The sequence below is a fragment of the Hemitrygon akajei genome, chromosome 12, assembly GCF_048418815.1.
Source record: "Hemitrygon akajei chromosome 12, sHemAka1.3, whole genome shotgun sequence".
NCBI lineage: Eukaryota > Metazoa > Chordata > Chondrichthyes > Myliobatiformes > Dasyatidae > Hemitrygon > Hemitrygon akajei.
In genome coordinates this window covers 115,110,352-115,137,742 of record NC_133135.1, presented here as the reverse complement: position 1 = coordinate 115,137,742, position 27,391 = coordinate 115,110,352, and the positions used below count along the sequence as shown (strand labels likewise).

Below are 27,391 nucleotides of genomic sequence, written 5' to 3'. Positions count from 1 at the left end.
CCTAGTTGGTGCCGTCTTTCACTGATTCTATAATGGTTACTATTCTTTTTTCCTGAAAACCAGTGTGGAATGGCCCTTCTGGCCCTTCGAGCTGTGCTGCCCAGCAACCACCGATTTAATCCTAGCCTAACCACAGGACAATGTATAACAACCAATTAACCTAACAACTGGTATCCCTTTGGACTGTGGGAGGAAACCGGAGAACCCTGAGGAAGCACACACAGTCATGGGGAGAATGTACAAACTCCTAACAGGCAGCAGGTGGGAACTGAACCCAGGTCGCCAAGGCTGTAAAGCATCGGGATAACCACTGTGGTACCATGCTGTTATAGATTTATTGAAATTGCCTGCAAGAAAATGGATCGCAAGGCTGCATATGCGACGTATATGTACTTCAATAATAAATTTACCTCGAACTTTTGGCAATGAAAGTTACAAAAAGCTGGATCGCAAAAGAGAAAATGTTAACCAGAGACTCACTGGTGAGTTCTGCAGGATAGAATTTACCTAAGCAACTAAATGGACAATGACAAAGTTATCATTGTGAAGTAAAGGCTCTATCACATTCTGGATAAATTCCATGATATACAGTTGACCAATTAAACAAACCATCATCAAGAGATCCCCACCATATAGGCCAGGCTCTTTTCTCGCTGCTGCCACCAGGAAGAAGGTACAAGGGCCTCAGGTCTCGCAGCAGGAGGTTCAAGAACAGTTACCACCCCTCAACCATCACACTCTTGATCAAGAGGGAATAACTACATTTGCCCCTTCCATTGAGATGTTCCCACAACCAATGATCTTATTTTAAGGACTTTTCATCTTATAATCTCATGTTCTTGTTATTTATTGCTATTTATTTATATTTGCATCTGCAGAGTTTGTTGCTATCTGCATTCTGGTTGATCTTCCTTTGATCCTGTTTATTTACTATTCTATAGATATGTGGAGTATGCTCAAAGGAAATCACGGGGTTGTATACATACTTCGATAATAAATGCACGCAGGCTTTTTTTCACTGAGGTTGGGTGGGACTACAATAAGAGGTCATGGCTCAAGGATGGAAGATTAAAATTTTAAGAGGAACATAAGGGCTCTTAGGGTTGTATATATGTACTTTGATAATAAAAATTACTTTTGCGCTTTGAACTTTTAACATGCAGTTAACTTCACCCTCTTCTAATTCTTACAATTATTCTATTGGGCACATGGATGACTATGGTGAGGGAAAGGTTAGATTGATCTTAGAATAGGTGCCTATATGGTGTTGTACTGGTTCACAGATGTCTGCCAGCTTTACTAAGTGGGTAGGTCGAGAAGTATTTTGGAAGAATATCTGAAAAACACCCAACCCAGAACTGGCATTCCCCAAGTGGGTTTAATTACAAGGTGCTCTAAAAAGCCATCTCCTAGGCGTTCTACAAATACCTCTCAGGATGTAGCACCAACCTGATTTTCCGAAATCTATCTGCATGCTGAAATACCCATGACTATTGCCCCATAGCCTTCTTCACATTGTAATTTGTAGGCTACTGTTCGGAGACCTGTATATACACCAGTGAGTGAGTGGGCCAGAGAAGGAGTTTTGAGGCTTTGACTCGAGAGGCTTCGATGAGAAGAGGCGGAGGACGAGCTTGCTCGCAGTTAAGACTTTACAATGCCTTCTGAGATGGTGATGTGCCTCTCTGTGAGATGTGGCAGTCTTGGGGGAACTCCCCTCTCCCGCAGAGTCACATCTGCCAGAAGGGCATGCGGCTGGGCGATATGGAAGACCGTGTGAGGAATTTGGAACAGCAGCTGGATGACCTTCGACTCGTAAGGGAGAATGAGGCAGTCACAGATGAGAGCTACAGGGAGATAGTCACACCTAGGCTGCCAGAACCAGGTTGTTGGGTGACAGTCAGAGGGGGGAAAGTGAAGGTGAGTAGACGGGTAGTGCAAAGCACCCCTGTAGCCATTCCCCTGAATAGTAAGTATACTGTCCTGGATACTGTTGGCAGGGACGACCGACCAGGGGTGAGCCATGGTGGCAGAGCCTCTGGCACTGAGTCTGACCCTGTGGTGCAGAAGGGTGAGACAGAGAAGAGGAGAGCTGTTGTTTTTGGGGACTCTATAGTCAGGGGAGCAGACAGGAGATTTTGTGGACGTGAGAAGGTCACCGCATGGTTTGTTGCCTCCCGGGTGCCAGGGTCCGGGATGTCCTCGACCAGGTGCACGACATCCTGGTATGAGAGTGAAAGCGACCAGAAGTCGTGATACATGTTGGTACCAATGACATAGGCAGGAAGAGGGATGAGGTCCTGAAGTGTGAGTTTCGGGAACTAGGCAGAAGGCTGAAGAACAGGACCTCAAGGGTGGCATTCTCAGGATTGCTACCAGTGCTACGGGAAAGTGATGGTAAGAATTGGAGGAGATGGCAGTTGAATGTGTGGCTGAGGAGTTGGTGCAGGGGGCAGGGTTTTAGATTTTTGGATCATTGGGATCTCTTTTGGGGAAGGTAGGACCTGTACAGGTTGGATGGGTTGAACCTGAACTTGAGGGGGAGCAATATCCTTGCAGGTAGGTTTGCTAGCATGGTTCGGGAGGGTTTAAGCTAATTTGCAAGGGGGATGGGACCCGGAGTGATAGAGCAATGGAAGAAGTGCATGGAGTAAAGCCAGATCTAACATATAGAGAGGCTTTGAGGAAAGAGAAGCAGAATAAAGGGCGTAAGGGTAGTAAGGTAGAAGGGCTAAAGTGCATGTACTTCAATGCAAGAAACATCAGGAACAAAGGTGATGAACTGAGAGCTTGGATACATACATGAAATTATGATGTTGTGGTCAATTACAGAGACTTGGCTCGCACCAGGGCAGGAATGGATTCTCAAATATTCCTGGATTTCAGTGCTTTAAATGGGATAGAGAGGGGGGAAAAGGGGAGGAGGGGTGGCATTACTGGTCAGGGATACTATTACAGCTACGGAAAGGGTGGGTAATGTAGCAGGATCCTCTTTTGAGTCAGTATGGGTGAAGTCAGGAACAGAAAGGGAGCAGTTACTCTATTGGGAGTATTCTATAGGCCCCCTGGTAGCAGCAGAGATACCGAGGAACAGATGGGGAAGCATATTTTGGAAAGGTGCAAAAATAACAGGGTTGTTATCATGGGTGACTTTAACTTCCCTAATATTGATTAGCACCTGATTAGTTCCAATGGTTTAGATGGGACAGAGTTTGTTAAGTGTGTCCAGGATGGATTCCTGTCACAGTACGTTGACAGGCTGACTAGGGGGAATACCATACTAGGTCTAGTATTAGGTAATGAACCAGGTCAAGTCACAGATCTCTCAGTGGGTCTGGGGGTCTTACAGATCTGACAGACAGATCTCACAGATCTGGGGGACAGTGACCACCACTCCATGGCCTTTAGCATTATCATGGAAAAGGATAGAATCAGAGAGGACAGGAACATTTTTAATTGGGGAAGGTAAAATTATGAGGTTATAAGGCTAGAACTTGCGGGTGTGAACTGGGATGATGATTTTGCAGGTAAATGTACTATGGACATGCGGTCAATGTTTAGGGATCCTTAGGGATAAATTTGTCACGGTGAGGAAGATAAAGAATGGTAGGGTGAAGGAACCATGGGTGACAAGTGAGGTGGAAAATCTAGTCAGGTGGAAGGCAGCAGCATACATGAGGTTTAGGAAGCAAGGATCAGATGGGTCTGTTGAGGAATATAGGGTAGCAAGAAAGGAGCTTAAGAAGGGGCTGAGGAGAGCAAGAAGGGGGCATGAGAAGGCCTTGGCGAGTAGGGTAAAGGAAAACCCCAAGGCATTCTTCAATCATGTAAAGAACAAAAGAATGACAGGAGTGAAGGTAGGACGGATTAGAGATAAAGGTGGGAAGATGTGCCTGGAGGCTGTGGAAGTGAGCAAGGTCCTCAATGAATACTTCTCTTTGGTATTCACCACTGACAGGGAACTTGATGACGGTGAGGACAATATGAGTGAGGTTGATATTCTGGAGCATGCTGATATTAAGGGAGAAGAGATGTTGGAGTTGTTAAAATACATTAGGACGGATAAGTCCCTGGGGCCTGACGGAATATTCCCCAGGCTGCTCCATGAGGTGAGAGAAGAGATCGCTGAGCCTCTGGCTAGGATCTTTATGTCCTCGTTGTCCACAGGAAAGGTACCGGAGGATTGGAGGGAGGCGAATGTTGTTCAAAAAAGGGTAGTAGGGATAGTCCGAGTAATTATAGACCAGTGAGCCTTACGTCTGTGGTGGGAAAGCTGTTGGAAAAGATACTTATAGGATCTATGGGCATTTGGAGAATCATGGTCTGATCAGGGACAGTCAGCATGGATTTGTGAAAGGCAGATCATGTCTAACAAAGTCCTGATGAAGGGTCTCAGCCCGAAACGTTGACTGTTTGTTTCCACGGATGCTGCCTGACCTGCTGAGTTCCTCCAGCGTGTTTGTTCGTGTCTAACAAGTCTGAGCAGGTGACCAGGCATATAGATGAGGGTAGTGCAGTGGATGTGATCTACATGGATTTTAGTAAAGCATTTGACAAGGTTCCACATGGTAGGCTTATTCAGAAAGCATGGGATCCAGGGAAGTTTGGCCAGGCGGATTCAGAATTGGCCTGCCTGCAGAAAGCAGAGGGTCGTGGTGGAGGGAGTGCATTTGGATTGGAGGGTTGTGACTAGTGGTGTCCCACAAGGATTGGTTCTGGTACCTCTACTTTTCGTGATTTTTATTAACAACCTGGATGTGGGGGTAGAAGGGTGGGTTGGCAAGTTTGCAGACGACACAAAGATTGGTGGTGTTGTGGATAGTGTAGAGGATTGTCGAAGATTGCAGAAAGACATTGATAGGATGCAGAAGTGGGCTGAGAAGTGGCAGATGGAGTTCAACCCAGAGAAGTGTGAGGTGGTACACTTTGGAAGGACAAACTCCAAGGCAGAGTACAAAGTAAATGGCAGGATACTTGGTAGTGTTGAGGAGCAGAGGGATCTGGGGGTACATGTCCACAGATTCCTGAAAGTTGCCTCACAGGTAGATAGGGTAGTTAAGAAAGCTTATGGGGTGTTAGCTTTCATAAGTTGAAGGATAGAGTTTAAGAGTCATGAAGTAATGATGCAGCTCTATAAAACTTTGGTTAGGCCACATGGAGTACTGTGTCCAGTTCTGGTCACCTCACTATAGGGAGGATGTGGAAGCATTGGAAAGGGTACAGAGGAGATTTACCAGGATGCTGCCTGGTTTAGAGAGTATGCATTATGATCAGAGATTAAGGGAGCTAGGGCTTTACTCTTTGGAGAGAAGGAGGATGAAAAGAGACATGTTAGAGGTATACGAGATATTAAGAGGAATAGATATAGAGTGGACATTCAGCATCTCTGCCCCAGGACGCCACTGCTCAATACAAGAGGACATGACTTTAAGGTGAGGGGTGGGAAGTTCAAGGGGGATATTAGAGGAAGGTTTTTTTACTCATGGAGAGTGGTTGGTGCGTGGAATGCATTGCCTGATACAGTGGTGGAGGCAGATACACTAGTGAAATTTAAAAGACTACTAGACAGGTATATGGAGGAATTTCAGGTGTGGGGGTTATATGGGAGGCAGGGTTTAAGGGCTGGCACAATATTGTGGGCTGAAGGGCCTGTACTGCGCTGTATATTCTATGTTCTTATAATTCCCATCAATGTCTTTTTACCCTTGCAGTTTCTTAACTTCAGCCACAAGGATTCTACATCTTCTGATCCTATGTCACCTCTTTTTACGATTCCAGTTTTCACCAACGTTGCTACCACCACCACCACCTCTGCCTACTTGGCTGTCTTTGGATGTTAAGCTTCCAAATTATGACCATCTTTCAGCCACGACTCAGCGATGCCCACAACATCATACCTGCCAATCTTTAATTGCACTACAACCTCATCTAACTTATTCCATATACTGTCCGCATTCAAGTACAACACCTTCAGTCCTGCATTCATCACCTTTTTCGATTTTGGCCCCCCATTACACTTTAACTTATCTCACTGACTGCAATTTTGCCCTATCATCTGCCTATCCTTCCTCACAGTCTCTATGTACTGTTATGACCCCAGCCCCCTCCTTTGTGAGAATCGCAAGAGCCCTAGTGAAGGGGGTGTCAATGACCCAAGAGAAGAGAAAGATACGTGCGGTGTCCCTCGTTTCACGGCGAGGCAAAAGCTGGCGACTGTGGTCATTGTCTCGTGGAGACACCTTTGCGAATTGGGAACTGTACTACGTGTATACCCTCAGGGCAACGTGGGTGGAGAGACGGAGAGAGATTGCATCATCCCAACCTGATTGACATCTGAGACCCCGTGAGTTCAGATAAAAGAGGGGTTGTAAAGACGGCCCCCCAGACGCACCAGAAGACACGCTAGAAATCCTGTGACAGCGTTTAATAGCGACAGCCGGTGGGGGGGTTCGTGTGCATCTTTTCCTTGCCTGGGATTGGCGACCTCACCACGGAAGAACGGCTTAGCTACGGGAGAGGCCACAAGTGAGCGGCCATTCCCCAACGAGACTCCGACGGATCGAACTCATAAAGGTTGGAAAAACCCGCCGGGTAACTGTTCCATGCAATCTCTATCTCTCTCTCTCTAACAAAGTGCACCACCGCGACACCCCAAAAGACGGCAGCTGATGGAACTGCAGTGACCGCAAGAGACTTTTAGATATACATTGGACAATATATATATATTACCCCTAGACAACGATAGAGCTTATTTCTTATTGATTATTACTATACCTGCGCTTTAGATTGAGTATTGACGACGTATGTTATCTGAATGTTTGTATTAACCTTACTTTTGTGCCCCTTTATAAATAAAAACGTTTAAAAATGGTACCATCAGACTTCAGTGGACCTCTCTATCTTTGCTGGTAAGTGATCCAGTTACGGGATACGTAACAGTACACTGCATTGACTTGAATACTTACTGCCCTGTCCTCAGCCCTATCACTTTGGTTCCCACTCCCTCTGCAAAATTAAATGCTCCCCAATAGCTCTAGCAAACGTGCTTGCAAGGATATTGAAGCAACACACACAAAACGCTGGTGGAACACAGCAGGCCAGGCAGGCAGAAGCACAGTCAACGTTTCGGGCCAAGACCCTTCGTCAGGACTAACTGAAAGGAAAGATAGTAAGAGATTTGGATTCCAGACCTAACCAATTCCCCTCTACCACCACTCTCTTCCGTCTAGTGAAATTAGTTCTTAGTCTCAATAATTTCTCCTTTGGCTCCTCCCACTTTCTCCAAACCAAAGGTGTAGCCATGGGCACCCGCATGGGCCCCAGCTATGCCTGCCTTTTTGTTGGCTTTGTGGAACAGTCCATGTTCCAAGCCTATACGGGTAACCGGCCTCCTCTTTTCCTTCGCTACATCGACGACTGCATTGGCGCTGCCTCCTGCACACATGCTGAGCTTGTTGACTTCATTAACTTTGCCTCCAACTTTCACCCTGCCCTCAAATTTACCTGGTCCATTTCCTCCCTCCCCTTTCTGTCTCCATCTCTGGAGACGGCTTATCTACTGATATCTACTATAAGCCTACAGACTCTCACAGCTACCTGGACTATTCCTCTTCCCACCCTGTCTGTTGCAAAAATGCCATCCCCTTTTCACAATTCCTCCGTTTCTGCCACATCTGCTCTCAGGATGGGGCTTTTCATTCCAGGACGAAGGAGATGTCTTCCTTTTTAAAACAAAGGGGCTTCCCTTCTTCCACCATCAACTCTGCTCTCAAACACATCTCTCCCATTTCCCACACATCTGCCCTCAACCCATCTGCCCGCCACCCCACTAGGGATAGGGTTCCCCTTGTCCTCACCTACCACCCCACCAGCCTCCGAGTCCAACATTTCTCTGTAACTTCCGCCACCTCCAACGGGATCCCACTACCAAGCACATCTTTCCCTCCCCCCCTTTCTGTTTTCCGCAGGGATCACTCCTTACGCGACTCCCTTGTCCATTCATCCCCCGCAACCCTTCCCACCAATCTCTCTCCTGTCACTTATCCTTGTAAGTGGAACAAGTGCTACACCTGCCTTTACACTTCCTCTCTCACCACCATTCAGGGCCCCAGACAGTCCTTCCAGGTGGGGTGACACTTCACCTGTGAGTCGGCTGGTGTGGTATACTGCGTCCGGTGCTTCCTGTGTGGCCTTTTATATATTGGTGAGACCCGACACAGACTGGGAGACCGTTTCGCTGAACACCTACGCTCTGTCCGCCAGAGAAAGCAGGATCTCCCAGTGGCCACACATTTCAATTCCACATCCCATTCCAATTCTGATATATCTATCCATGGCCTCCTCTACTGTCAAGATGAAGCAACACTCATGTTGGAGGAGCAACACCTTATATTCCGTCTGGGTAGCCTCCAACCTGACGGCATGAACATTGACTTCTCTTACTTTTGTTAATACGCCTCCTCCCCTTCTTACCCCATCCCTGATATATTTAGTCTTTTTCCCCCCTCCTCTTTTTTTTCCCTCTCTCTGCCTATCACTTTGCCTGTTCTCCATCTCCCTCTGGTGCCCCCCCCCCTTTCTTTCTCCCTAGGCCTCCTGTCCCATGATCCTCTCCCTTCTCCAGCTCTGTATCCTTTTTGCCAATCACCTTTCCAGCTCTCAGCTTCACCCCACCCCCTCCTGTCCTCTCCTATCATTTTGCATTTCCCCCTCCCCTCCTACTTTCAAATCTCTTTCCTTTCAGTTAGTTCTGACGAAGGGTCTCGGCCCAAAACATCAACTGTGCTTCTTTCTATAGATGCTGCCTGGCCTGCTGTGTTCCACCAGCATTTTGTGTGTGTTGCTTGAATTTCCAGCATCTGCAGATTTCCTCGTGTTTGCAAGGATATTGGTTCCCTTTGGGTTTAGGTGTAACCCATCCCTTTGTATAGGTCATACCTTTCCCAGAAGAGATCCCAATGATCCAGAAATCTGAAACCCTGTCCCCTGCACCAATTACTCAGCCACACATTCATCTGCCAGATCATCTTATTCTTACACTGACCGGTGTGTGGCACAGGCAGCAATCCAGAGATTACCACCCTGGTGGTCTTGCTTTTCTGCTTTCTACTCAAGTTCCTACATTCTCTCTTCAGGACCTCCTCCCTTTTCCTATCTATGTCACTGGTACCAATATGTACTATGACTTCTGGGTGTTAACACCCTTCCTTTAGAATGCTTTAGACCTGACCAGATACATCCCTGACTCTGGCACTTGGGAAGCAACACACCATCTGGGTGCCTCTTTCATGTCCACCGGATCTGCTGTCTCCTCTTCGAATTATGGAATCCCCTTATCACTACTGCAGAAAGATGAGAAAATCTGCAGTCGCTGGAAATCAGAACAACACACACAAAATGCTAGAGGAACTCAGCAGGCCAGGCAGCATCTATGGAAAAGAGTCCTGATGAAGGGTCTCGGCCTGAAACATCGACTGTTTACTCTTTTCCATAGACGCTGCCTGGCCTGCTGAGTTCCTCCAGAACTTTGTGTGTGTCATTACTGGAGTCCTCTTCCCCTCCGCTCCCCCCCCCCCCCATGCTTCTGAGCCACAGAGAGAGAGGCAATGTCAGAGATCATGTTGTAGCAGCTTCCCCCGGTAGGTCGTTCCCCCCACCAACAATATCCAAAGCAGTGTACTTATTATTGAGGGGAATGGCCACAGGGGCACTCTGCACTGACTGATTCCACCAAGGTGCACCACTGAACACCACAGAAGATCCTTGTGGCTGTATCTATCTTTACTATCTCTATTTTTCCCTTTCAGGGTTCTTTTGAAGACCCTGACCTAGAGTTACACACTGACTTCGATTCTTTGTGGGAATGGGTCCCGCTCTCGGGGTCTCACGACTGGCCGCTATTTGATATAGCGAGGACGCGGCCAAGAAGATTAGCGCACCTTCAGGCTTCCAGGATTTTGTGGCTCTGGAGTTGGGCAGACTCAAGGTCGGTACCGTCGCCTGATATGTCGCAGGAGTACAGGGAAGATCGAAAGCAGCAAGCTGGCTGCTGGTTGTGTGCCAAAAGACCCGAGTTCTTTGGGCACAGAGCTCAGAAAAAGTGACGCAACAGACTTTTAACATTGTAAATCAGCGAGTTGTTTGTTATGTCTCCCCTCTCGCTGTGAAACAGGGACACCTCGTTTTCCCTTATAAGGGAGAAAGAGAGCCTGTGGTATGTCCAATAGTAGTCTTTGAGGTACTGCAAGTCTGTGTCTTTACTGATGCTTTGCTGCACGCTTGAGTGTTTGGTGGCAGGCACCGATGCATTTTTTGCTAGTGGGGGGGGGGGGGGGGGGGTTGTTGTTTTGCTGCTGTTTATGCGTGGGTGGGGGAAGCTTTGGGGTTCAAACACTTAACTGTCATTCATTCTTTGGGGCACTTTTTGTGGATGGTTGTGAAGAAAAAGAATTTCAGGATGTATATTGTATACATTTCTCTGACATTAAACGTACCTTTGAAACCTTTGAAGACTCTACAACTCCTCCTCAAGTATATAAGTATATGGTTTCAATGCACATCTGTATTTAGTACTATTACTTTTTAATGCCACATTTTGTATCCTATTTTGTACCTCAATGCTTACATTTCATATTTTAAAGTATATATTTTTGACTAAGCAACTTTGCAACAATAATTTCCTTCAGGATAAATAAAGTTTTATCTTATCCTATTTCATTCCCTTCCCCTCTCCTAACAATCATCCAGGTCCTGCCTCCTTAGGGGTGATTACCTCCCTGCAAGCTCCTATCTGTCACCTCCTCATTCTCCCTTTTGAGCTGAAGGTCATCAAGCTGCCTCTCCAGTTCCTTAACACGGTCTCTGAAGAGCTGCAGCTCGGTGCCACTGGTGCAGATGTGGATATCGCTTGAGCGAACCCTAACGCAAGTGATATTTTGGCCCAGAATGTCACCGGATTCTATGATCCGGGAGAGCATCAGCCCTGAGCTCAATGCTATCCTAACCAGATAGCACTTCAACTGCAACCTCAGTTCCTTTTCTATAGTAAAGGAGCTCCAGCAAAAACGCAGAACAGAGCACATTACTGGCCCTTTGGCCCACAATGCTGTATCGACCATTTACTTACTCCAAGATCAATCTAACCCTTCCTTCCTACAGAGCCCTCAATTTTTCTATCATCCATGTGCCTATCTAAAGAGTTTTTTTTAAAAACTGTCCCTAACGTATCTGCCTCTAGCAGCATCCCTGGCAGGACGTTCCATGCACTCACCAGTCATGGTGTGCAAAAAAAATTCAGCTCTGATATCCCCCAGGTACTTTCCTCCAGTCACCTTAAAATTCTTATGCCCCCTGGAGCTTCCCTTTAAATCTCTTTAAGTTAATGTGGACAGGACTCTAGAGGCGGCCTGTCTTGGGGTTGTGATTGTAAGTGGGTGGGTGGATGGCAGGAAGGGATAGACACGTTTTGATCATTTGCTGTTGCTGTTGTTATACCAAAGACTGAAGATTGGGAGACTGGAAGTCAAGACCCAATGGCCAAAGCCCTGGGCCTTTGAGTCCACTAGGGAAGTCGGAGGTCCGATATCTGTGAGTCCACATGTCCAATAGAGTTTTGGCTCAGGAGCAGTGCATGCTGGGGTTAATGGACTGTGTGATGGACAAGTGGGTGGGTGGATGGCAGGGAGGAAAGGGGGCTTGCTTTGCTGTTGTACTGCTGAACAATCTGGATATGTTATGTTGACAATGAAATGTATGGCATCCCCCAGCACCTCCTTAGGTTGTGTTGGTTGTTAATGCAAATGATGCATTTCACTCTGTTTCAATGTACATGTGATAAGTGAATCTGGCACTAAAACACGAATCAGAAAATCTAGGACAATCCTGTACATCAGCCATCATCAACTTACCCATCAAATTACTTCACCAGAAATTAGACCTTCAGATATAGGAGCAGAATTAGGCCATTTGGCCCACTGAGCCTGCATCACCATTTCATCATGGCTGATCCATTTCACTCACAGTTCCAATCTCCTGCTTCCTCCTCATATCCCTTCATGCCCTGAGTAATTAAGAACCAATCAACCTCTGCCCTAAATATACCCAATGACTCAGCCTCCACAGCAATGAATTCCACAGATTCACCATCCTCTGGCCATAGATATTCCTCCTCAGCTCCATCCTAAAAGGATGCCCTTCTATTCTGAGACTGCGTCCTCTGGTCTTAAACCCTCCCACCAAAGGAATTGACCTTAAACCGCTGAATCTGATGTAAGTAATCACTGACCTAATTTTCCAGTCACGTGTATGATCAGGCTGTCCCTTGGCACATACCTTCACAGGTGAGCTTTGTAGACGCCAATCCTAATCGCAGAACTGATCGGTTTGCAATCAGCCCATCTTTTAATTTATGCACGCCCTCATTCCCTATAGCATTGTGACCGAGATTTAACGTCTCCAAACTCAACGTGTAGGGCTGAAGGAGAAGAGGAAGGAAAAAGAATCTGTTCAAATTTAACAAATCAGATTGTTGACATTACAAAGAAAACATTTCCTATCAGGAGTTAATTAAAAGTACAGAAAATAGCCTGAAATTCAGTCATTCAATGAAAGCTTACTGGTATTAACATGAACATAGAATGTTACAGCAGACCCTTCAGTCCACAATGTTGTGCTAATCTTTTAACCTGTTTTATGATTAATCTAACCAATCCTTCCTACATAGCCCTCCATTTTTTTCTTTCATCAATGTACTTATCTGAGCATCACTTAAATGTCCCTTTTGTACCTGCTACCACTCTTTGCAGGGCAATCCACACAACCTCCACTCACTGTGTAAAAATACTCATCACTGACAACAGTCCTATACTTTCCTCCAATCATCTTAAAATTATGCCATTAGATTATCCCCTTCAAGAGGACCACAACGGTATTGTGGTTTGTGTGCTTCAATGATCCAGAGAGCTATGTTGGCTGGAGTCAGGGCTTTATGCTTTGGCTCTTAGTAGGGTAACCCATGCCAAACAGGTTAAAGGGTAGAGGGAAGACTAAGAGTGGACCACTGGTCCTCCAGGTTCAGGAGGTCAGCTCAGGTCTAACAACCCTGACTGGTCAAACAAAATTGTTATGGAAACAGCAATGAAGAATCCTACATCTGTGGGCGATGGTATTCCTGAGTCTCCACACGGCACTTGCGTGACTGACAGTAAACCAAGAGGAAGCTACTGACATGGAAGCCGTGACCACCACCAGAGATGGAGAACTTTCATTGCTGCCCTAAACCTCAATGGCTTAATGGGCAAATTAATAATTTAGATTAGCCACAACATCCAGATCATGCCTTCTTCTCATTGCTACCATCAGCAAGGACATACAAAAGCCTGCAGGCACACATTCAGAGATTCAGGAACAGCTTCTTCCCATCTGCCATCCATTTGCTGAATGGACATTGAATCCGTGAACACTACCCCATTACTTTTTTAAAATTTCTATTTTTGCACTAATTACTTTACTATATACATACACAAACATAAATGTATACATATATACATATACATACACACATCAATTCAGTTTTTCCCCCTATTATCATGTACTGCAATGTACTGCTGCTGTAATTCCAACAAATTTCACTATATATGCTGGTGATATTAAAATCTATTCTGACTCTGCTGCGGGGCATCCTTTAGATGGTACACACTGCTGTCACTACTCTATGAAGGTGGTGGACTGAGTGAATGATGGGGTGCCTAGCAAGCACGCTGCAAGGTCTTGTATGGCATCGAGCTTCTTGCGTATACTTGATGCTGCTCTCACCCAGTCAAAGATTGTAAAAGCTTTCTTGAAGTTCACATTGATATTATAAATACAAGGAAGTCTGCAGACGCTGGAAGCCCAGAGGAACACACACAAAATGGTGGAGGAACTCAGGAGGTCAGACAGCATCTATGAAAATGAGTCGATATTTCTTCAGTAATGAGAAGGAAGGGGGAGGATGCCAGAATAAAAAGATGGGAAGAGGTGAAGGAGGATGGCTGGAAGGTGAAAGGTGAAGCCAGGTGTGTAGGAAAGGTCACGGGCTGGAGAAGAAGGAATATGATGAGAGGAGAGTGGACCATGGGAGAAAGGGAAGGAGAAAGGGCACCAGGGGAGGTGATAGGCAGATGAGGAGAGGTAAAAGTTCAGAGTGGAGAATAGAGGAAGAAAGAAATGGGGAGGGAGAAAAAAAAATGATATTCACGCCATCAGGTTGGAGGCGACCTAGATAAGGTGTTGCTCCTCCACCCTGATGGTAGATTCTTCTTGGCACAAGAGTTGGTCACAGACTGGTTTAATATTAAATAGGGCAATTACATCTCAAGTTGGGGGGACCTGGAGAAGCGATGTGGAATATTGTAACATCAGAATTGCTGGTCTCTGCTCTCGTTGTGATAGGAGTGACATCTCCCTTGCTGGAGAGAGAGCGCCTGTATGAGATTCCAAAGAGCTGGGTTATGGACTGTAGTTTTGATGGATCAAGGGGGATTTTGCTGTTGTTTGCATGGTGGTGGGGATGGGGTCGGTACTTCTGCTGGCGCGAGTGGGGGGAGGGAGGTTGATGCTTTTATGGAGGTAGGGAGCTTCAGGGCTTTGATGTTCTATCATTCATTCTACGGGGTCTTGTTTTGTGAATGTCTGTGAAGAGTACAAATTTCAGGTTGTATACTGTATACAGTAAAGGAACCGAAATGAAATAACAGGAAGTCAAAGTCATGGCCATAATATGCCCACAGTGGTGTACGGTTTACTCAATGCAAGGACAGATAACAGTGAAGGGATATAGTTTACAGTGTTAGTCATTTAACTTACCAGGGCAGCTGCCATATAGGTCATTCCATTGTGGGTTAACTGATTGTTCCACAAAACCAATGTAACCAGACCCTGTCTCTGCTCCTTCAACCCATCAGATATGTACGCCAAACCTGGAAATAAAGTATAGTGCAGTCAAACTACGCTGATTTTTATTCACCTTTGGTTTTTCCCTTTATTGCTGAAAACAAGTTTATTTTTGTGCATATGCTTTCCAGGCCAATCTTTGGGGCCAAATCCAAATGGCCAATATATAATGCACTGCAACACATGCAAAATGCTCCTGGAACTCAGCAGGCCACACAAAATCTATGGAAAAGAGTCGATAGTCAATGTTTCAGACAGACCCTTAATCAGGACGGGTCATATAATGCTCTGGTAATTTTAATCACAAGAAGGTGTCTAAGTAGCCGAAGGTAATCTACGTAAATGCACTTTGCATCAGAGCTAAATGAGGAATAGAGATAAATAGGAGCTGTGAACTCCTGCCTGGCCCAGAGACACACCATATCCAGCACGTCACTCGCCGTAACTTCCACCATCTCCAACGGGATGCTACCACTAAGCAGATCTTTCCCTTCCCTCTGAACCCGCTTTCTGTAAGGATCGATTTCTATGTGACTCCCTTGTCTCTCCTCACTGATTTCCCTCCTCAAAGTTTAAAGTAAATTTATTATCAAAGCGCATATATGTCAACATATACAACCCTTAGATACATTTTCCTGTGGGCATTCAGTTGCCTCTATGTTTCCTCTCTCATCACCCTTCAGGGCCCTAAACAGAGTTTCCAGGTGGGACACCACTTCACTTGCAGGTCATCTATTGTACCTGGTGGTCCCAGTGTGTCCTCCTCTACATCAGTGAGATCTGATGTAGATTTGGGGGGAAAGGAACAGCTTTGTCGGGGATCTTCACTCTGCTTGCCACAAAAGACAGGATCACCCGATGGCCACCCATTTCAATTCTGACATATGTCTTTGGCCTCCTCTGCCACGAGGAGGCCAAAGTCAAGCTGCAGGGGCAACAAATCATACAGTATTCAATCTGGGTAGCCTCCAATCTAACCTCTAACTTCAAGTAATTTCTCCCCCTCCCTCCTTCTCCCTTTTTCTTTACCCCATTTTGGTTCCCCACCTCATCTCCTCGCTTCTCCTCACCTGCCCTCTTCCTTTCCTTTCTTCTTGGTCCACTCTCCTCTCTTGTCAAATATTTTCTTTTTCACCCCTTTACCATTTCCACCTGTCACCTTCCAGCTTCTTACTTATTCTCCTCTCCCCACCCACAAACTTTCCCCTTCACCTGGGTTTCACCTTTGCCAGATTATACACTTTCTCATTCTCCTACCTTGAATCCAAAAAAAAGTAGCAGGGGCCACTTCCCATGAATAAATTTGTACAAGTGCAGCGCCTCTTCTTCCTTAGGAGTTTGCAAAGACTCGGGATGACCTCTAAATTACAAACTTCTCTGGTTGTGTCGTGGCGTGTATATTGACTGGCTACATCATGCCCTGGTAATGGAAACACTGTCTTTGAATGGAAAATCCTACAAAAAGTAGTGGATTCAGCCCAGTCCATCATCAAGGACCCCTACCACCCAGGATGTGCTTACTTCTTGCTGCTGCCATCAGCACGGTACAGGGGCCTCAGGACTTGCACCACCAGGTTTGGGAACAGTTATTACCCCGAACCATCCGGCTCCTCAACCAAAGGGGATAACTTCACTTGGCCCATCAATGAAATATTCCCACAACCAATGGACTCACTTTCAAGGACTTTTCATCTCATGTTCTCAATATTTATTATCTGTTTATTTATTTATTTATTTCTGCCTGCCTTCTTTTTGTCCTTGCACAGTTTGTTGTCCTTTGTACTCTGGTGCAGTCTTTCATTGTTTCCATTACAATTATTATTCTATTATGGATATATTGAGTGTGCCTGCAAGATGATGAATCTCAGGGTTGTATATGGTGACATACATGTACTTTGATAATAAATTTAATTCGAACTTTGAAGCTCTACAAATGTTCCCATGCTATTTCATGGAGGCTCTTCCTTTCAATCCAATATACTACTGGGAAAAGGACTTTGGACAGACAGAGCACCTCCTGTGCAATTATCTTCTGGCAGCCCATTGGTTACATCATAAACCTACATTGCAACATTGTGTATCTGGCCATTTTATTCGGTACATCGGTACATCTGTACACCTGCTCGTTAATGCAAATATCTAATCAGCCAATCATGTGACAGCAACTTGATGCACATAGACATGCAGACATGCTCATGAGGTTCAGTTATCATTCCAACCAAATATTAGAACGGGGAAGAAATGGGATCTAAGTGACTTTGACTGTGGAATGATTGTTGGTGCCAGACAGGGTGGTTTGAGTATCTCAGAAATTGCTGATATCCTGGGATTTTCACACACAGCAGCCTCTAGGGTTTACAGAGAATCGTGTGAAAACAAAAAAAAAGCCAGTGAGTGGCAGTTCTGTGGGTGAAAACACCTCATTAATGAGAGATCAAAGGAGAATGGCCAGACTGGTCAAGCTGACTAGGAAGGTGACAGTAACTGAAACAACCACACATTACAAAAGTGGTGTGCAGAAGAGCATCTCTGAATGCACAACACATTGAACCTTGAAGTGGATGGGCTACAGCAGCAGACGACCACAGACACATACTCAGTGGCCACTTTATTAGCTATAGGAGTGGCCATTGACTGTACCAAGAGACTCAGCGCTGTCCAGAGATCAAGGTGCGACACACAATCTGTGCTGCATACCCGAGTCCAGAATGTGATTGTTGCGCAGATCCATTAGCTGGATGGTGCAGTTGAACTTCAGCAGATTCCCCAGCTGAGCCGCGTCCTGGAGTCCATTCAGCTTGTTGTCCGCCAGGAAGAGCTCTCGCAGCGTCATATTCATCTTCAGGGCAGTTGCTGTTAGGAGGAAGAGCAGGCACATCGTGAAATAGTGGGAGAGTCTAAGACCGGAGGGCACAGCCTCAGAATACGAGGACGACCCTTTAGAACAGAGATGAGGAAGAATTCCTTTAGCCAGAGGTTGGTGATCCTGTGGAAGTTATTGTCACAGAAGGCTGTGGAGGCCAAGTCATGGGGTACATTTAAAGAGCTTTTTAGGTTTCTGATAGTAAGGCTTCAAAGCTTACAGGGAGAAGAGGGGTAGTAAATCAGTCATGCTCAAATGGTGGAGCAGACTTGATGGACTGAATGGCTTAATTCTGCTCCCATGTCTTACGTAGTATTCATATACCAATGGTGCTCTGCCTCATGACAGGCTCATTTCACTGATCTGCCTTTTGAATCAAAGTATCCAGACTTAACTTTCTAGGTACCTGCTTTTTGCATGCAGAGTTTATTCACAGAACAAAGAAAAGTACAGCACAATATGGGCCCTTCAGGCCACAATACTGTGCCAACCCTTTACCTACTCTAAGAATGAACTAATCCTTCCCCATTTTTCTATCATCCAGGTCCCTATCTAAGAATTTCTTAAATGTCCCTAATGTATCTGCCTCTGTCACCATCCCTGGCAGGGCGTTCCATGCACCCACCACTCTGCGTAAAGAAACTTACCTCTGATATCTCCCCCTATACTTTCCTCCAATCACCATAAAGTTATGCTCTATCATAATAGCCATTTCCATCCTGGGAAAAGGTCTCTGGCTGCTCACTCAATTTATGCCTCTTATCATCTTGTACATCTCTATCAAGTCACCTCTCATCCTCCTTCACTCCAAAGGGAACAGCCCTATCCTCTTAAGCCATTCTCTCTTAATCCAGGTGACATCTTGATAAATCCCTGCAACCCCTCTATCTTATTCAGCTATTACCTCAGTTTATCTTTTCTTCTTTAAAACACAGGAGGTCAGAGCCCCACTTCTGTTATGACCCGTGGCTAGATTTGGCATCTTACCCAGGAGCATGAGCGGTCGGCCGGATAAACTGGCATTCTCCAAATGAAGCACTACAAGGCTGCTGCTGATCCGCAACGCGCGAGCTACAAAAGGCGCGGAGTGATCGAGCAGCGGTGTGTTCCTCGCATCCAGGTACTGCAGGCAGCTGGTCTGTAACAGGGAAGAGCAGGATATCAACAAAAAGGAATTTTTGCATGTTGGCAGGCGGGCTGCCATCTCATGATAAGTACAGTGGTATTGATCAGTCACACAGTAGGTTTCAGGTACCTGCAGATAAATCCTACATGCAAACTGAAGATGAACACAACCATTTTCCATTCGGTTCCAGCTTTATGGGCTACGCAACTAAGAACTAGTATTGTGAGCAGGTTTGAGGAGCCTCATATCTTAAAAGGGGTGTGTTGGCATTGGTCAAGGTCCAGAAGATTAGCTTTATTTGTCATATATACATCGAAACATACAGTGAAATGTGTCATTTATGCTAACAACCAACAAAGTCCGAGGATCTGCTGGGGGCAGCCCACAATTCCAGCACCAACATAGCATGCTCACAACTCATTAACCTTAATCTTTACGTCTGTGTGTCTTTGGAATGAGGGAGGAAACTGGGGCATCCAGAGAAAACAGTCAATCATGGACTCCTTACAGAAGTGGTGGGAATTGAACCTTGATCACAATTTTTGGCACTGTAAGGCATTATGCTAACTGCTACGCGAATGATCCTGGGAATGGAACAGTTAATGTATGAGGAGCATTTGATGGCCCTGGGCCTGTACTCACTGGAGTTTACAAGAATAAGGTGGGGGGGCATCTCATTCAAACCTACTGAACACTGAAAGGGCAGATAGAACAGCCATGGAGAGGATGTTTCAAATAGTTGGAGTCTAGGACTAGAGGGCACAGCCTCAGAATAAAAGGATGTTCCTTTAAAACAGAGGTGAGGAGGAATTTTTTTAGCCAGAGTGGTGAATCTGTGGAATTCATTGCAACAAAGTCATTGGATACATTTAAAGCAGAGGTTGACACAGAGGTTAATTAGTAAGGGTGTCAAAGGTTACAGGGAGAATGGGCTTGAGAGGAAAATAAGTCAGCCATGATGGAATGATGGAATGGATGTGTTGGGCCAAATGGCCTAATACTGCTCCAATGTATTATTGTGAACCACAGTGGACAATAAACTTATCAAATAAGGTATGGAGGGAGAATTCAAGGGTTTAATGTTGAATCCTTTTCCAAAGAGGATTTCTAATTTACAGAATGTGGTTGCCATTGGATTGGATTTACTGACCAGCCCAAGTTACCCCTGAAATGAGTGGTCAGCAGGTAATGCTGCTGAGCTCCAGCTCCAGCTCCAGCAGCCAGGGTTCGATCCTGATCTTTGGTGCTGTTTGTGCTCTCCCTGTAACTGTGTGCATTTCCTCCCAATCCCAAAGGTGTGCTGGCTTGAAGGTTACCAGGTTATTGTGTAGGTGAGTGACAGGAAATTTGGCATGGACATGCACAAGAGAATAGGTTACAGGGAAATAAGTGGGATAGCTCCACTTTTACAGTCCAAATGAAAGATCTTGACCTGAAACAATAGGTGACTCATTTCCCTTCACAGATGCTACCTGGCTCATGAGTCCCTTTAACAGTTCATTTTATTTTGCTTTTGGTCTTAGTTACCGAATCAGTTGGCACTGGCTGACTAGTCTCAGTACTGTACGTTTGGCAGCAGAGCACTACGTGGAAACTTGAGCCAGAGATTGGTGTGGTCTGGACATCAAATGCCCACACACCTCTAATGTTTGAACACTGTGTTGATAAGTTATAAGTCACGAGGTTGGCATTGATCCGTAGAGAAAAGTTTTACGTTTCAGTTCTATAAAGTTATTTCATATTTTCAGCATCCTTTCTGAGAATACCATAAATTTGCAAAAGACGTGGATGTTCAATTAATTCCTTCTTGTAGGCCCCGATAAAATCTCCACAGAGCACAGTGGTTATGTGAAGCCAGGTCCAGTGTCCAGTGTCCAGTGTCCAGGTCCAGTGTCAGAAGCACTGGGGCTTCCAGGCAGAGGGAAAGGAAACAGGTAAATTAGCAAATCATAAACACGAGGTAGTCTACAGATGCTAAAAATCTAGAGTAACGCACACAAAATACTGGAGGAGCTCAGCAGGCCAGACAGCATCTATGGAAATGAATAAACAGTTGACGTTTTGGGCCAAGACCCTTCATCAAAACTGGAAGGGGGGGTGGGTAAGATGCAAGAAAAACTATGGTGGTGGGAGGGGGGTGGGAACCAAGCTGGCAGGTGATCAGTGAGACCAGGTGATGGGGAATGTGGATGAACTGAGAAGCTGTGAAGCGATGGGTGGAAAAAGCTTCTTCCCCTTTCCTTTCCAGTCTTGGCCTGAAATATCGAATCTTTATTCCTCTCCATAGACGCTGCCTGACCTGCTGAGTTCCTCCAGCATTTTGTGTGTGTTGCTCAGGTGAATTAGCAAGTAGCCCACAGAACCAAAGAAGTGAGGAGTTGTCCCTACCTTCCTCATCATGTGAGCTGCAGCCTGCCAGCCTCGTGTCCCGATGTGCTTATTGAAAGAGATATTCAACTGGGTGGCCGACTCATAGTACTCTATCATATCAAACAACGCCGACGCCCCCTATAGAAATACACAGTAGAACGGTACTTGGAAACTGCGAAATATATTTTAAACAAATTTGTTAAAAAGCTGGCAGGTTATTCCGACATTGGGACCCTCATTCCATATTTTAGAATTATACACACACATACACACTCTCTAATGTACATAGAAGAGAACAGGCATAGGCATTGCTGGAAACCACCGCTTTTTAAAAAATAATACATTTTATAAGATTTGTACTTTTTTCTGACAAACTCATGTAGTTTTCACACTGGAAGAAAGCTGTATAGCAGCTAAACTAACAGTTTATCACCTTTCTCATTTTTCACTGGTTAGGTATTAGCACATTACCCACGTGAACTACTGAACTTCCAGCCATCACCCAGGTCTCATCACACATGAAGCGCCAGTAGTGTTATTTTTAACTTGTATTGTAAATGCACCTTATGCTAAATATCAATATTCTGGAATATATATTTATTAATTTATTTATGGGAATATTACTCTATGTGTTGTGTGGGAGAAGACAGGAGATTCTGGCTGAGAGGGAATATGGACCAGCCATCATGAAACAGCAGAGGAGACTTGATGGGGCAAATGGCCTAATTTCTGTTCTTATAGCTCATTGGTCTTATATGTACTGCGTTATGCACCTTGGTCCAGAGGAACACTGTTTCATTTGACTGTATAGGTGTGTACAGTTGAATGACAATAAACCTGAATTTGAACTTGACAGAGTTAACTTTGGCTTGATTATTCTTCTGTGTAGGCCCTCTGGGATTTTTAGTTACCTCAATGATATGATGCCCACACAAGTTGTGACTGAGACCAGTATTGTAAGGGTTAATGGAAGATCGTGCACAGGTTGACAGTGAGCTTTTGAGGGCTCCTCAGCACATGGGCCATCATGTCCAGGACCCAATAATTCCCACGATGCATCTGTCCAGCTGGAGTCAGAGGACAGAGCACAAGTGAGCCACAAAGTTTATGAAGAGAAGGGCTTTATTCATGTGCCAGCTAACCAAGCAGGAGGGCATCAAAAAGGGCAACTGACACAAACAACAGTGAGCCACACATTGTTTAGATTGGCATTAACATAAATGTGTTCAGTACTGTTCAAAACTCATTATTATATATTTTTTTGTATGTAGCTGGGGTGCCTAAGACTTTTGCACAGTGCTGTAGTAATTTTATGTATTGCACTGTACTGCTGTCGCAAATAATTTCATGACCCATGTGAGCAATGATAAACCTGATTCTGATATGGGTGGACTGAGAACGGGAAAGCAGGCAGGGAGAAGGGAAATCATAGAACATAGAAATTTACAGCAAATTACAGGCTTTTCGGCCCACAATGTTGTGCCAACCATGTAACCTACTCTAGTGACTGCCTAAAGCATAGTCCTCTATTTTTCTAAGCACATGTACCTATCTAAGAGGCACTTAAAAGACCCTATTGTATCCACTTCCACCACCGCCATGCGCTGTGCAAAAAAATTACCCGATGTCCCCTTAGTACCAACTTCCAAGCACCTTAAAACTATGCCCACTCATGTGAGCCATTTCAGCCCTGGGAAAAAGCCTCTGGCCATCTACATGATCAATGCCCCTCATCATCTTATAACACCTCTATCAGGTCACCTCTCATTGTCCATCACTCTAAGGAGAAAAGGCCAAATACACTCAACTTATTCTCATAAGGTATGCCCTCCATTCCAGGCAACATCCTTGTAAATCTCTTCTGCATTCTCTCTATAGTATCCACATCCTTCCTGTAGTGAGGTGACCAGAACTGAACACAGTATTCCAAGTGGGGGCTGACTAAGGTCTTATATAGCCGTAACATTACCTCACGGCTCTTGAGCTCAATCCCATGGTTGATGAATGACAACACAACACTGTCAACCTGCGCAGTAGCTTTGAGTGTCCTATCAACAAGGACCCCAAGATCTCTCAGATCCTCCACACTATCGACAGTCTTACCATGTGTATTATATTTTGTCTCCAAATTGGACCTACCAAAGTGAACCACTTCACACTCATCTGGGTTGAACTCGATCTGCCACTTCTAAGCCCAGTTCTGCATCTTATCGATGTCCCGCTGTCTGACAACCCTCCAGACTATCCATAACACCCCCAACCTTTGTGTCATCAGCAAACTTACCAACCCACCCTTCTACTTCTTCATCCAGGTAAATCATGGTTGGGAAAAGGGAAAGGGAGAGGGGAGGGAGCGGGAAGCACCAGAGAGACAATGGCACTCTTTCTTGCCACCTGTCCCATGGTGCTCCAACATCCTTTGCTCCCACCAGATTTACAAACTCACTTGCTGCTCCACATTGACATTACTGTGCAAGTCTTAGGCACCCTAGATACTGTATCTACATGTGCCTAAGTAGTGCATATTGGATGAAATGTGGCCATAAATCCACATTAATACAGTGGTACTAACAAATCAGGAAAAATGATAGCAAGATGGAAAATGAAAACTAAGAATTGACAATGACAGAGGTCTATATATCTATAAAAGTATTAAAATAGCTCACATCTTCGTCCAGGTTGGTTGCCTCCAAATCCACTAGTTTGAACTGAACCCGTTTGAAAACCTCTTCCAAGGCCTCTGAAGCTTTGTAGTCCAGTTTCTCACCTGAAAAGAAAAAAAAAACTACTTTTGAATGAACTCAAGGGTTTAAATAAACCGACAGGTTCTCTGGTGCTCTGTTCTGGTGCTAGTCTCATTAAGCGTGACATAATGGTTTCAATTTTTAAAAAAATCACCAACAGACTCCTTAGCTGCCTTTAAGTCCACTTTTGAATTTGCTTTCTCAATGATACATTACGATAGTATCACAGACCTAAATTTCCCCGGGCAAGTCTGTACAAAGGATTGTGATGACTGCTGAGAAGATCATTGGGGTCTTTCTTCCACCTATCTGAGATATTTATCTGGAGTGCTGTGTACACAGGGCCCTTATCACTGTTAATGATCCCTGCCATCGTCCAAAAACCTCTTTGACCCCTTACCATCAGGCAGGAGGTACCGTAGCAATAGGACAAGAACTGTTAGGACGGGAAACAGCTTCTTCCCCCAGACCGTGAGACTACAGAACTCCCTGCCACTACACAGGTCTCATCATGTATTAAGTGCAAATAGCGTTAAGCTTTTTAACTTAAAGTTACACTTAAAATATAAATTTATAATTTTTAATCTTGCATCTTAAATACACCTTATTATTTGTTGATTTATTTGTGGTAATATTTTTTAACGTGTTGTGTACCTTCGCCTAAAGGAACATTGTTTCATTTGGTTGTATTCGCATATATGGCTGCATTTCAAAAAACTGAACTTCGACTTCAACTTTACCAATACTTCTTGCCTCAATTGCATACAGTAAGCACCAACAGACTATTTGAATGAGGCACAGTACACAATGCTGCCCATCAGTGTGTTGCTGCCACTCAATAACACCAGGGCAAGGAGTCCTCGGCAATTCTCTCTTTCCGCCAACCCCTGGGCACCATGGCCAAATTTTTGTCTTCTCAACAGCTGCCCTCCTTGAAGGTCTGCCAGTTCCAGGCGCTGCTCATTTCTATTGATGTTAGCTGTAACATGGCATTCCTTTTACGTAGTGTATCTTAAACTAACTTCCAGTGTTACACTGAAAATCAAAAGCCTGACAGGATGAAAATTTACACCACAGTTATGCCAAGCATACCAAACTGAAGGAAAAAGCTCATTCTCTAATACAGTGCTTTTTAATTCATTATAAAACAATCTTGCGGCATACATTCCCACAACTTGCTTTTAGAGTAGACATTTTTACCATAAGGAGTAACAACAACAATCCGTTATCCTACAAAGGATTGTGAGCACTGCTGAAATCAGAGATACACAGTGAATTAGAATTGTCAGTTATCCATCCTATCCATCCCACAATCTCTTTGATCCCTGACCATCGAGCATACATAGCACAGTAGCATCACAGCTAGCGCAACAATTTACAGTGCCAACTGCAAGGTCGGGTTTTGACATCCATCACCGTCTGTAAGGAGTTTGTACTTTCTCCCCATGACCACTTGGGCTTTCTCCAGATGACACAGTTTCCTCCAACAGTCCAAAGATACACAGGTTATGGCTAGTGAGTTGTGGCACTGGAAATGTGGCAACACGCAAGGGTTGCCCAGCACAATCATTGCTGATTTGATTTAACACAAACCATGTATTTCTCTGTATGTTTCAATGTACATGACATATAAAGTTAACCTTTATTTTTAAAATCTTCAAAGGTATGGCATTAATCGAAACTTCTAGAAAAAGCATGATAACAGGCCTCCAAAAGAACCACAACGTTGTCCTAGGGTTTGGAGGCTTGCATGCCTCAATGACCCAGAGAGCTTATGTTTGCTGGAGTTGGGCTTTTATGCTTTGGTTCTTGGGAAGGCCATCCATGCCAAACAGGTCAAAGGGTAGAGGCCAGTTGAAGAGTGGTCCACCGGTCCTCCAAGTTCAGGGGTTGAGCTCAGAGCTAACAATCCTGACTGGTAAAATAAAGTTGTTATGGAAACGGCAATGAAGAATCCTTCTACATCTGTATGCAATGGTATTCCCGAGTCTCCACCTGGGACTTGTGTGACTGACAGTAGTGAAAACCAAGAGGAACACCACCAGGGATGGAGGACATTCATTGCTGCCCTAAACGCAAGTAACTAAAATACCTGTTTGCCCATTATAACACTTCTGAAATTTAACATGTATAAAATGTTAGTTTCCAAAAGTTTGGACTATAGAAATTTGTGTTAAAATAAGTACAGCAGACTCCAGTTAATTGGGCCATCAGTTAAATGGGGCAGCCATTTATTAGGGACATTTCTTAAAAAAACAATTGAGAAATTGAGAAAATAAACAGATTCATTTATTTGGGACACTATGCCTCTTAATTGGGACAGGAGACTTTTGCCAAACAGTTTCTAACTAGCGCCAGTCACGAGCATTTGTGGGTCATTAGACACTACACCATGTCTGGAGAAAAAGGTCATGTGTGCTTGTGCTATGTTACCTATTTGGCCTGACTGAAATGATTCAAAAGGCAGTGATTTTATCATTTTATTTTGACTTGAAAGAATTTCAGACTGTTGCCAAGACGCCACTGAAAGATTTGACACCAGCTGGAGAAACTGCACTACTGGAATAAATTAAAAGCCATCCAACTAACACCACTCATCATCAATTGGCAGAGAACAACTGGAGTGTCAAAATCTACAGTTGGACGCTTGATACATCATCAAAATAAACTGCAGGAAGAATAGTGATAACGTCACGGACAACAGGGAATATCCCAAAAACAGAATTATGACAGTAAGGATCCAGGTATTAAAGAGGCCCTCAATCAATGTTTTTTTTGTAACTGGATAAGGGGTGTGTGTGTGCGTGTGCGTGTGCGTGTGCGTGCGTGCACTAATGTAAAAAAAACAAGTCAGAGAAGCTAGCTAAGAAGCTGGCCACGAAGATTTCACAGCCACAGATGATTGGTTGTCTCAATAGCAATGTAGGCAATTCAAAGAAAGCTCATGGTGAGAAAAATAGTGCTAATACTCTAAGTACAGAAACATGGTAATCTAGAAAAACTTCCCAACTTGCTTCAAAAATTGTGCAGATGATCGTTACAATCCCGATGAAACACACATTTTATTTTATTATTGTGCCACACCAAATGGCACACTCGGCCACAAATATGCAACATTAACAGATTCAAAGAAAGCAACGGCTCACATAATGGATGAAGTTGGGGTGGAGATTAAGAGGAATGATGGCGCCTAATGGCAAACCCTTTGCATCTTCGCAAACAGTTCTATTTCTACCTTTATTATCTTTATTTTTCCCTTCCAGGGTTGTTTTGAAGACCCTGACCTGGGGTCACACGCAGGCTTTGGTTCTTTGTGGGAATGGGACCCATTCTCAGGGTTCCATGACTGGCCACTAT

The 27,391-nt window shown here is 44.7% G+C and overlaps 1 protein-coding gene across 1 annotated transcript in view; it reads right to left on the bottom strand.

Annotated features, from left to right (window-relative positions):
- Nucleotides 1-27,391, bottom strand: part of ppp1r37 (protein phosphatase 1, regulatory subunit 37) — a 134,072-nt gene that overhangs the window by 36,931 nt on the left and 69,750 nt on the right. The window contains exons 4-9 of the mRNA XM_073063888.1: nt 23,957-24,057; nt 21,309-21,428; nt 18,782-18,932; nt 17,629-17,784; nt 14,845-14,957; nt 12,331-12,472 (exon numbers count right to left, since the gene is read on the bottom strand). Coding sequence (XP_072919989.1) covers nt 12,331-12,472; nt 14,845-14,957; nt 17,629-17,784; nt 18,782-18,932; nt 21,309-21,428; nt 23,957-24,057 — 783 coding nt within the window. The remainder of the gene's footprint in view (nt 1-12,330; nt 12,473-14,844; nt 14,958-17,628; nt 17,785-18,781; nt 18,933-21,308; nt 21,429-23,956; nt 24,058-27,391) is intronic.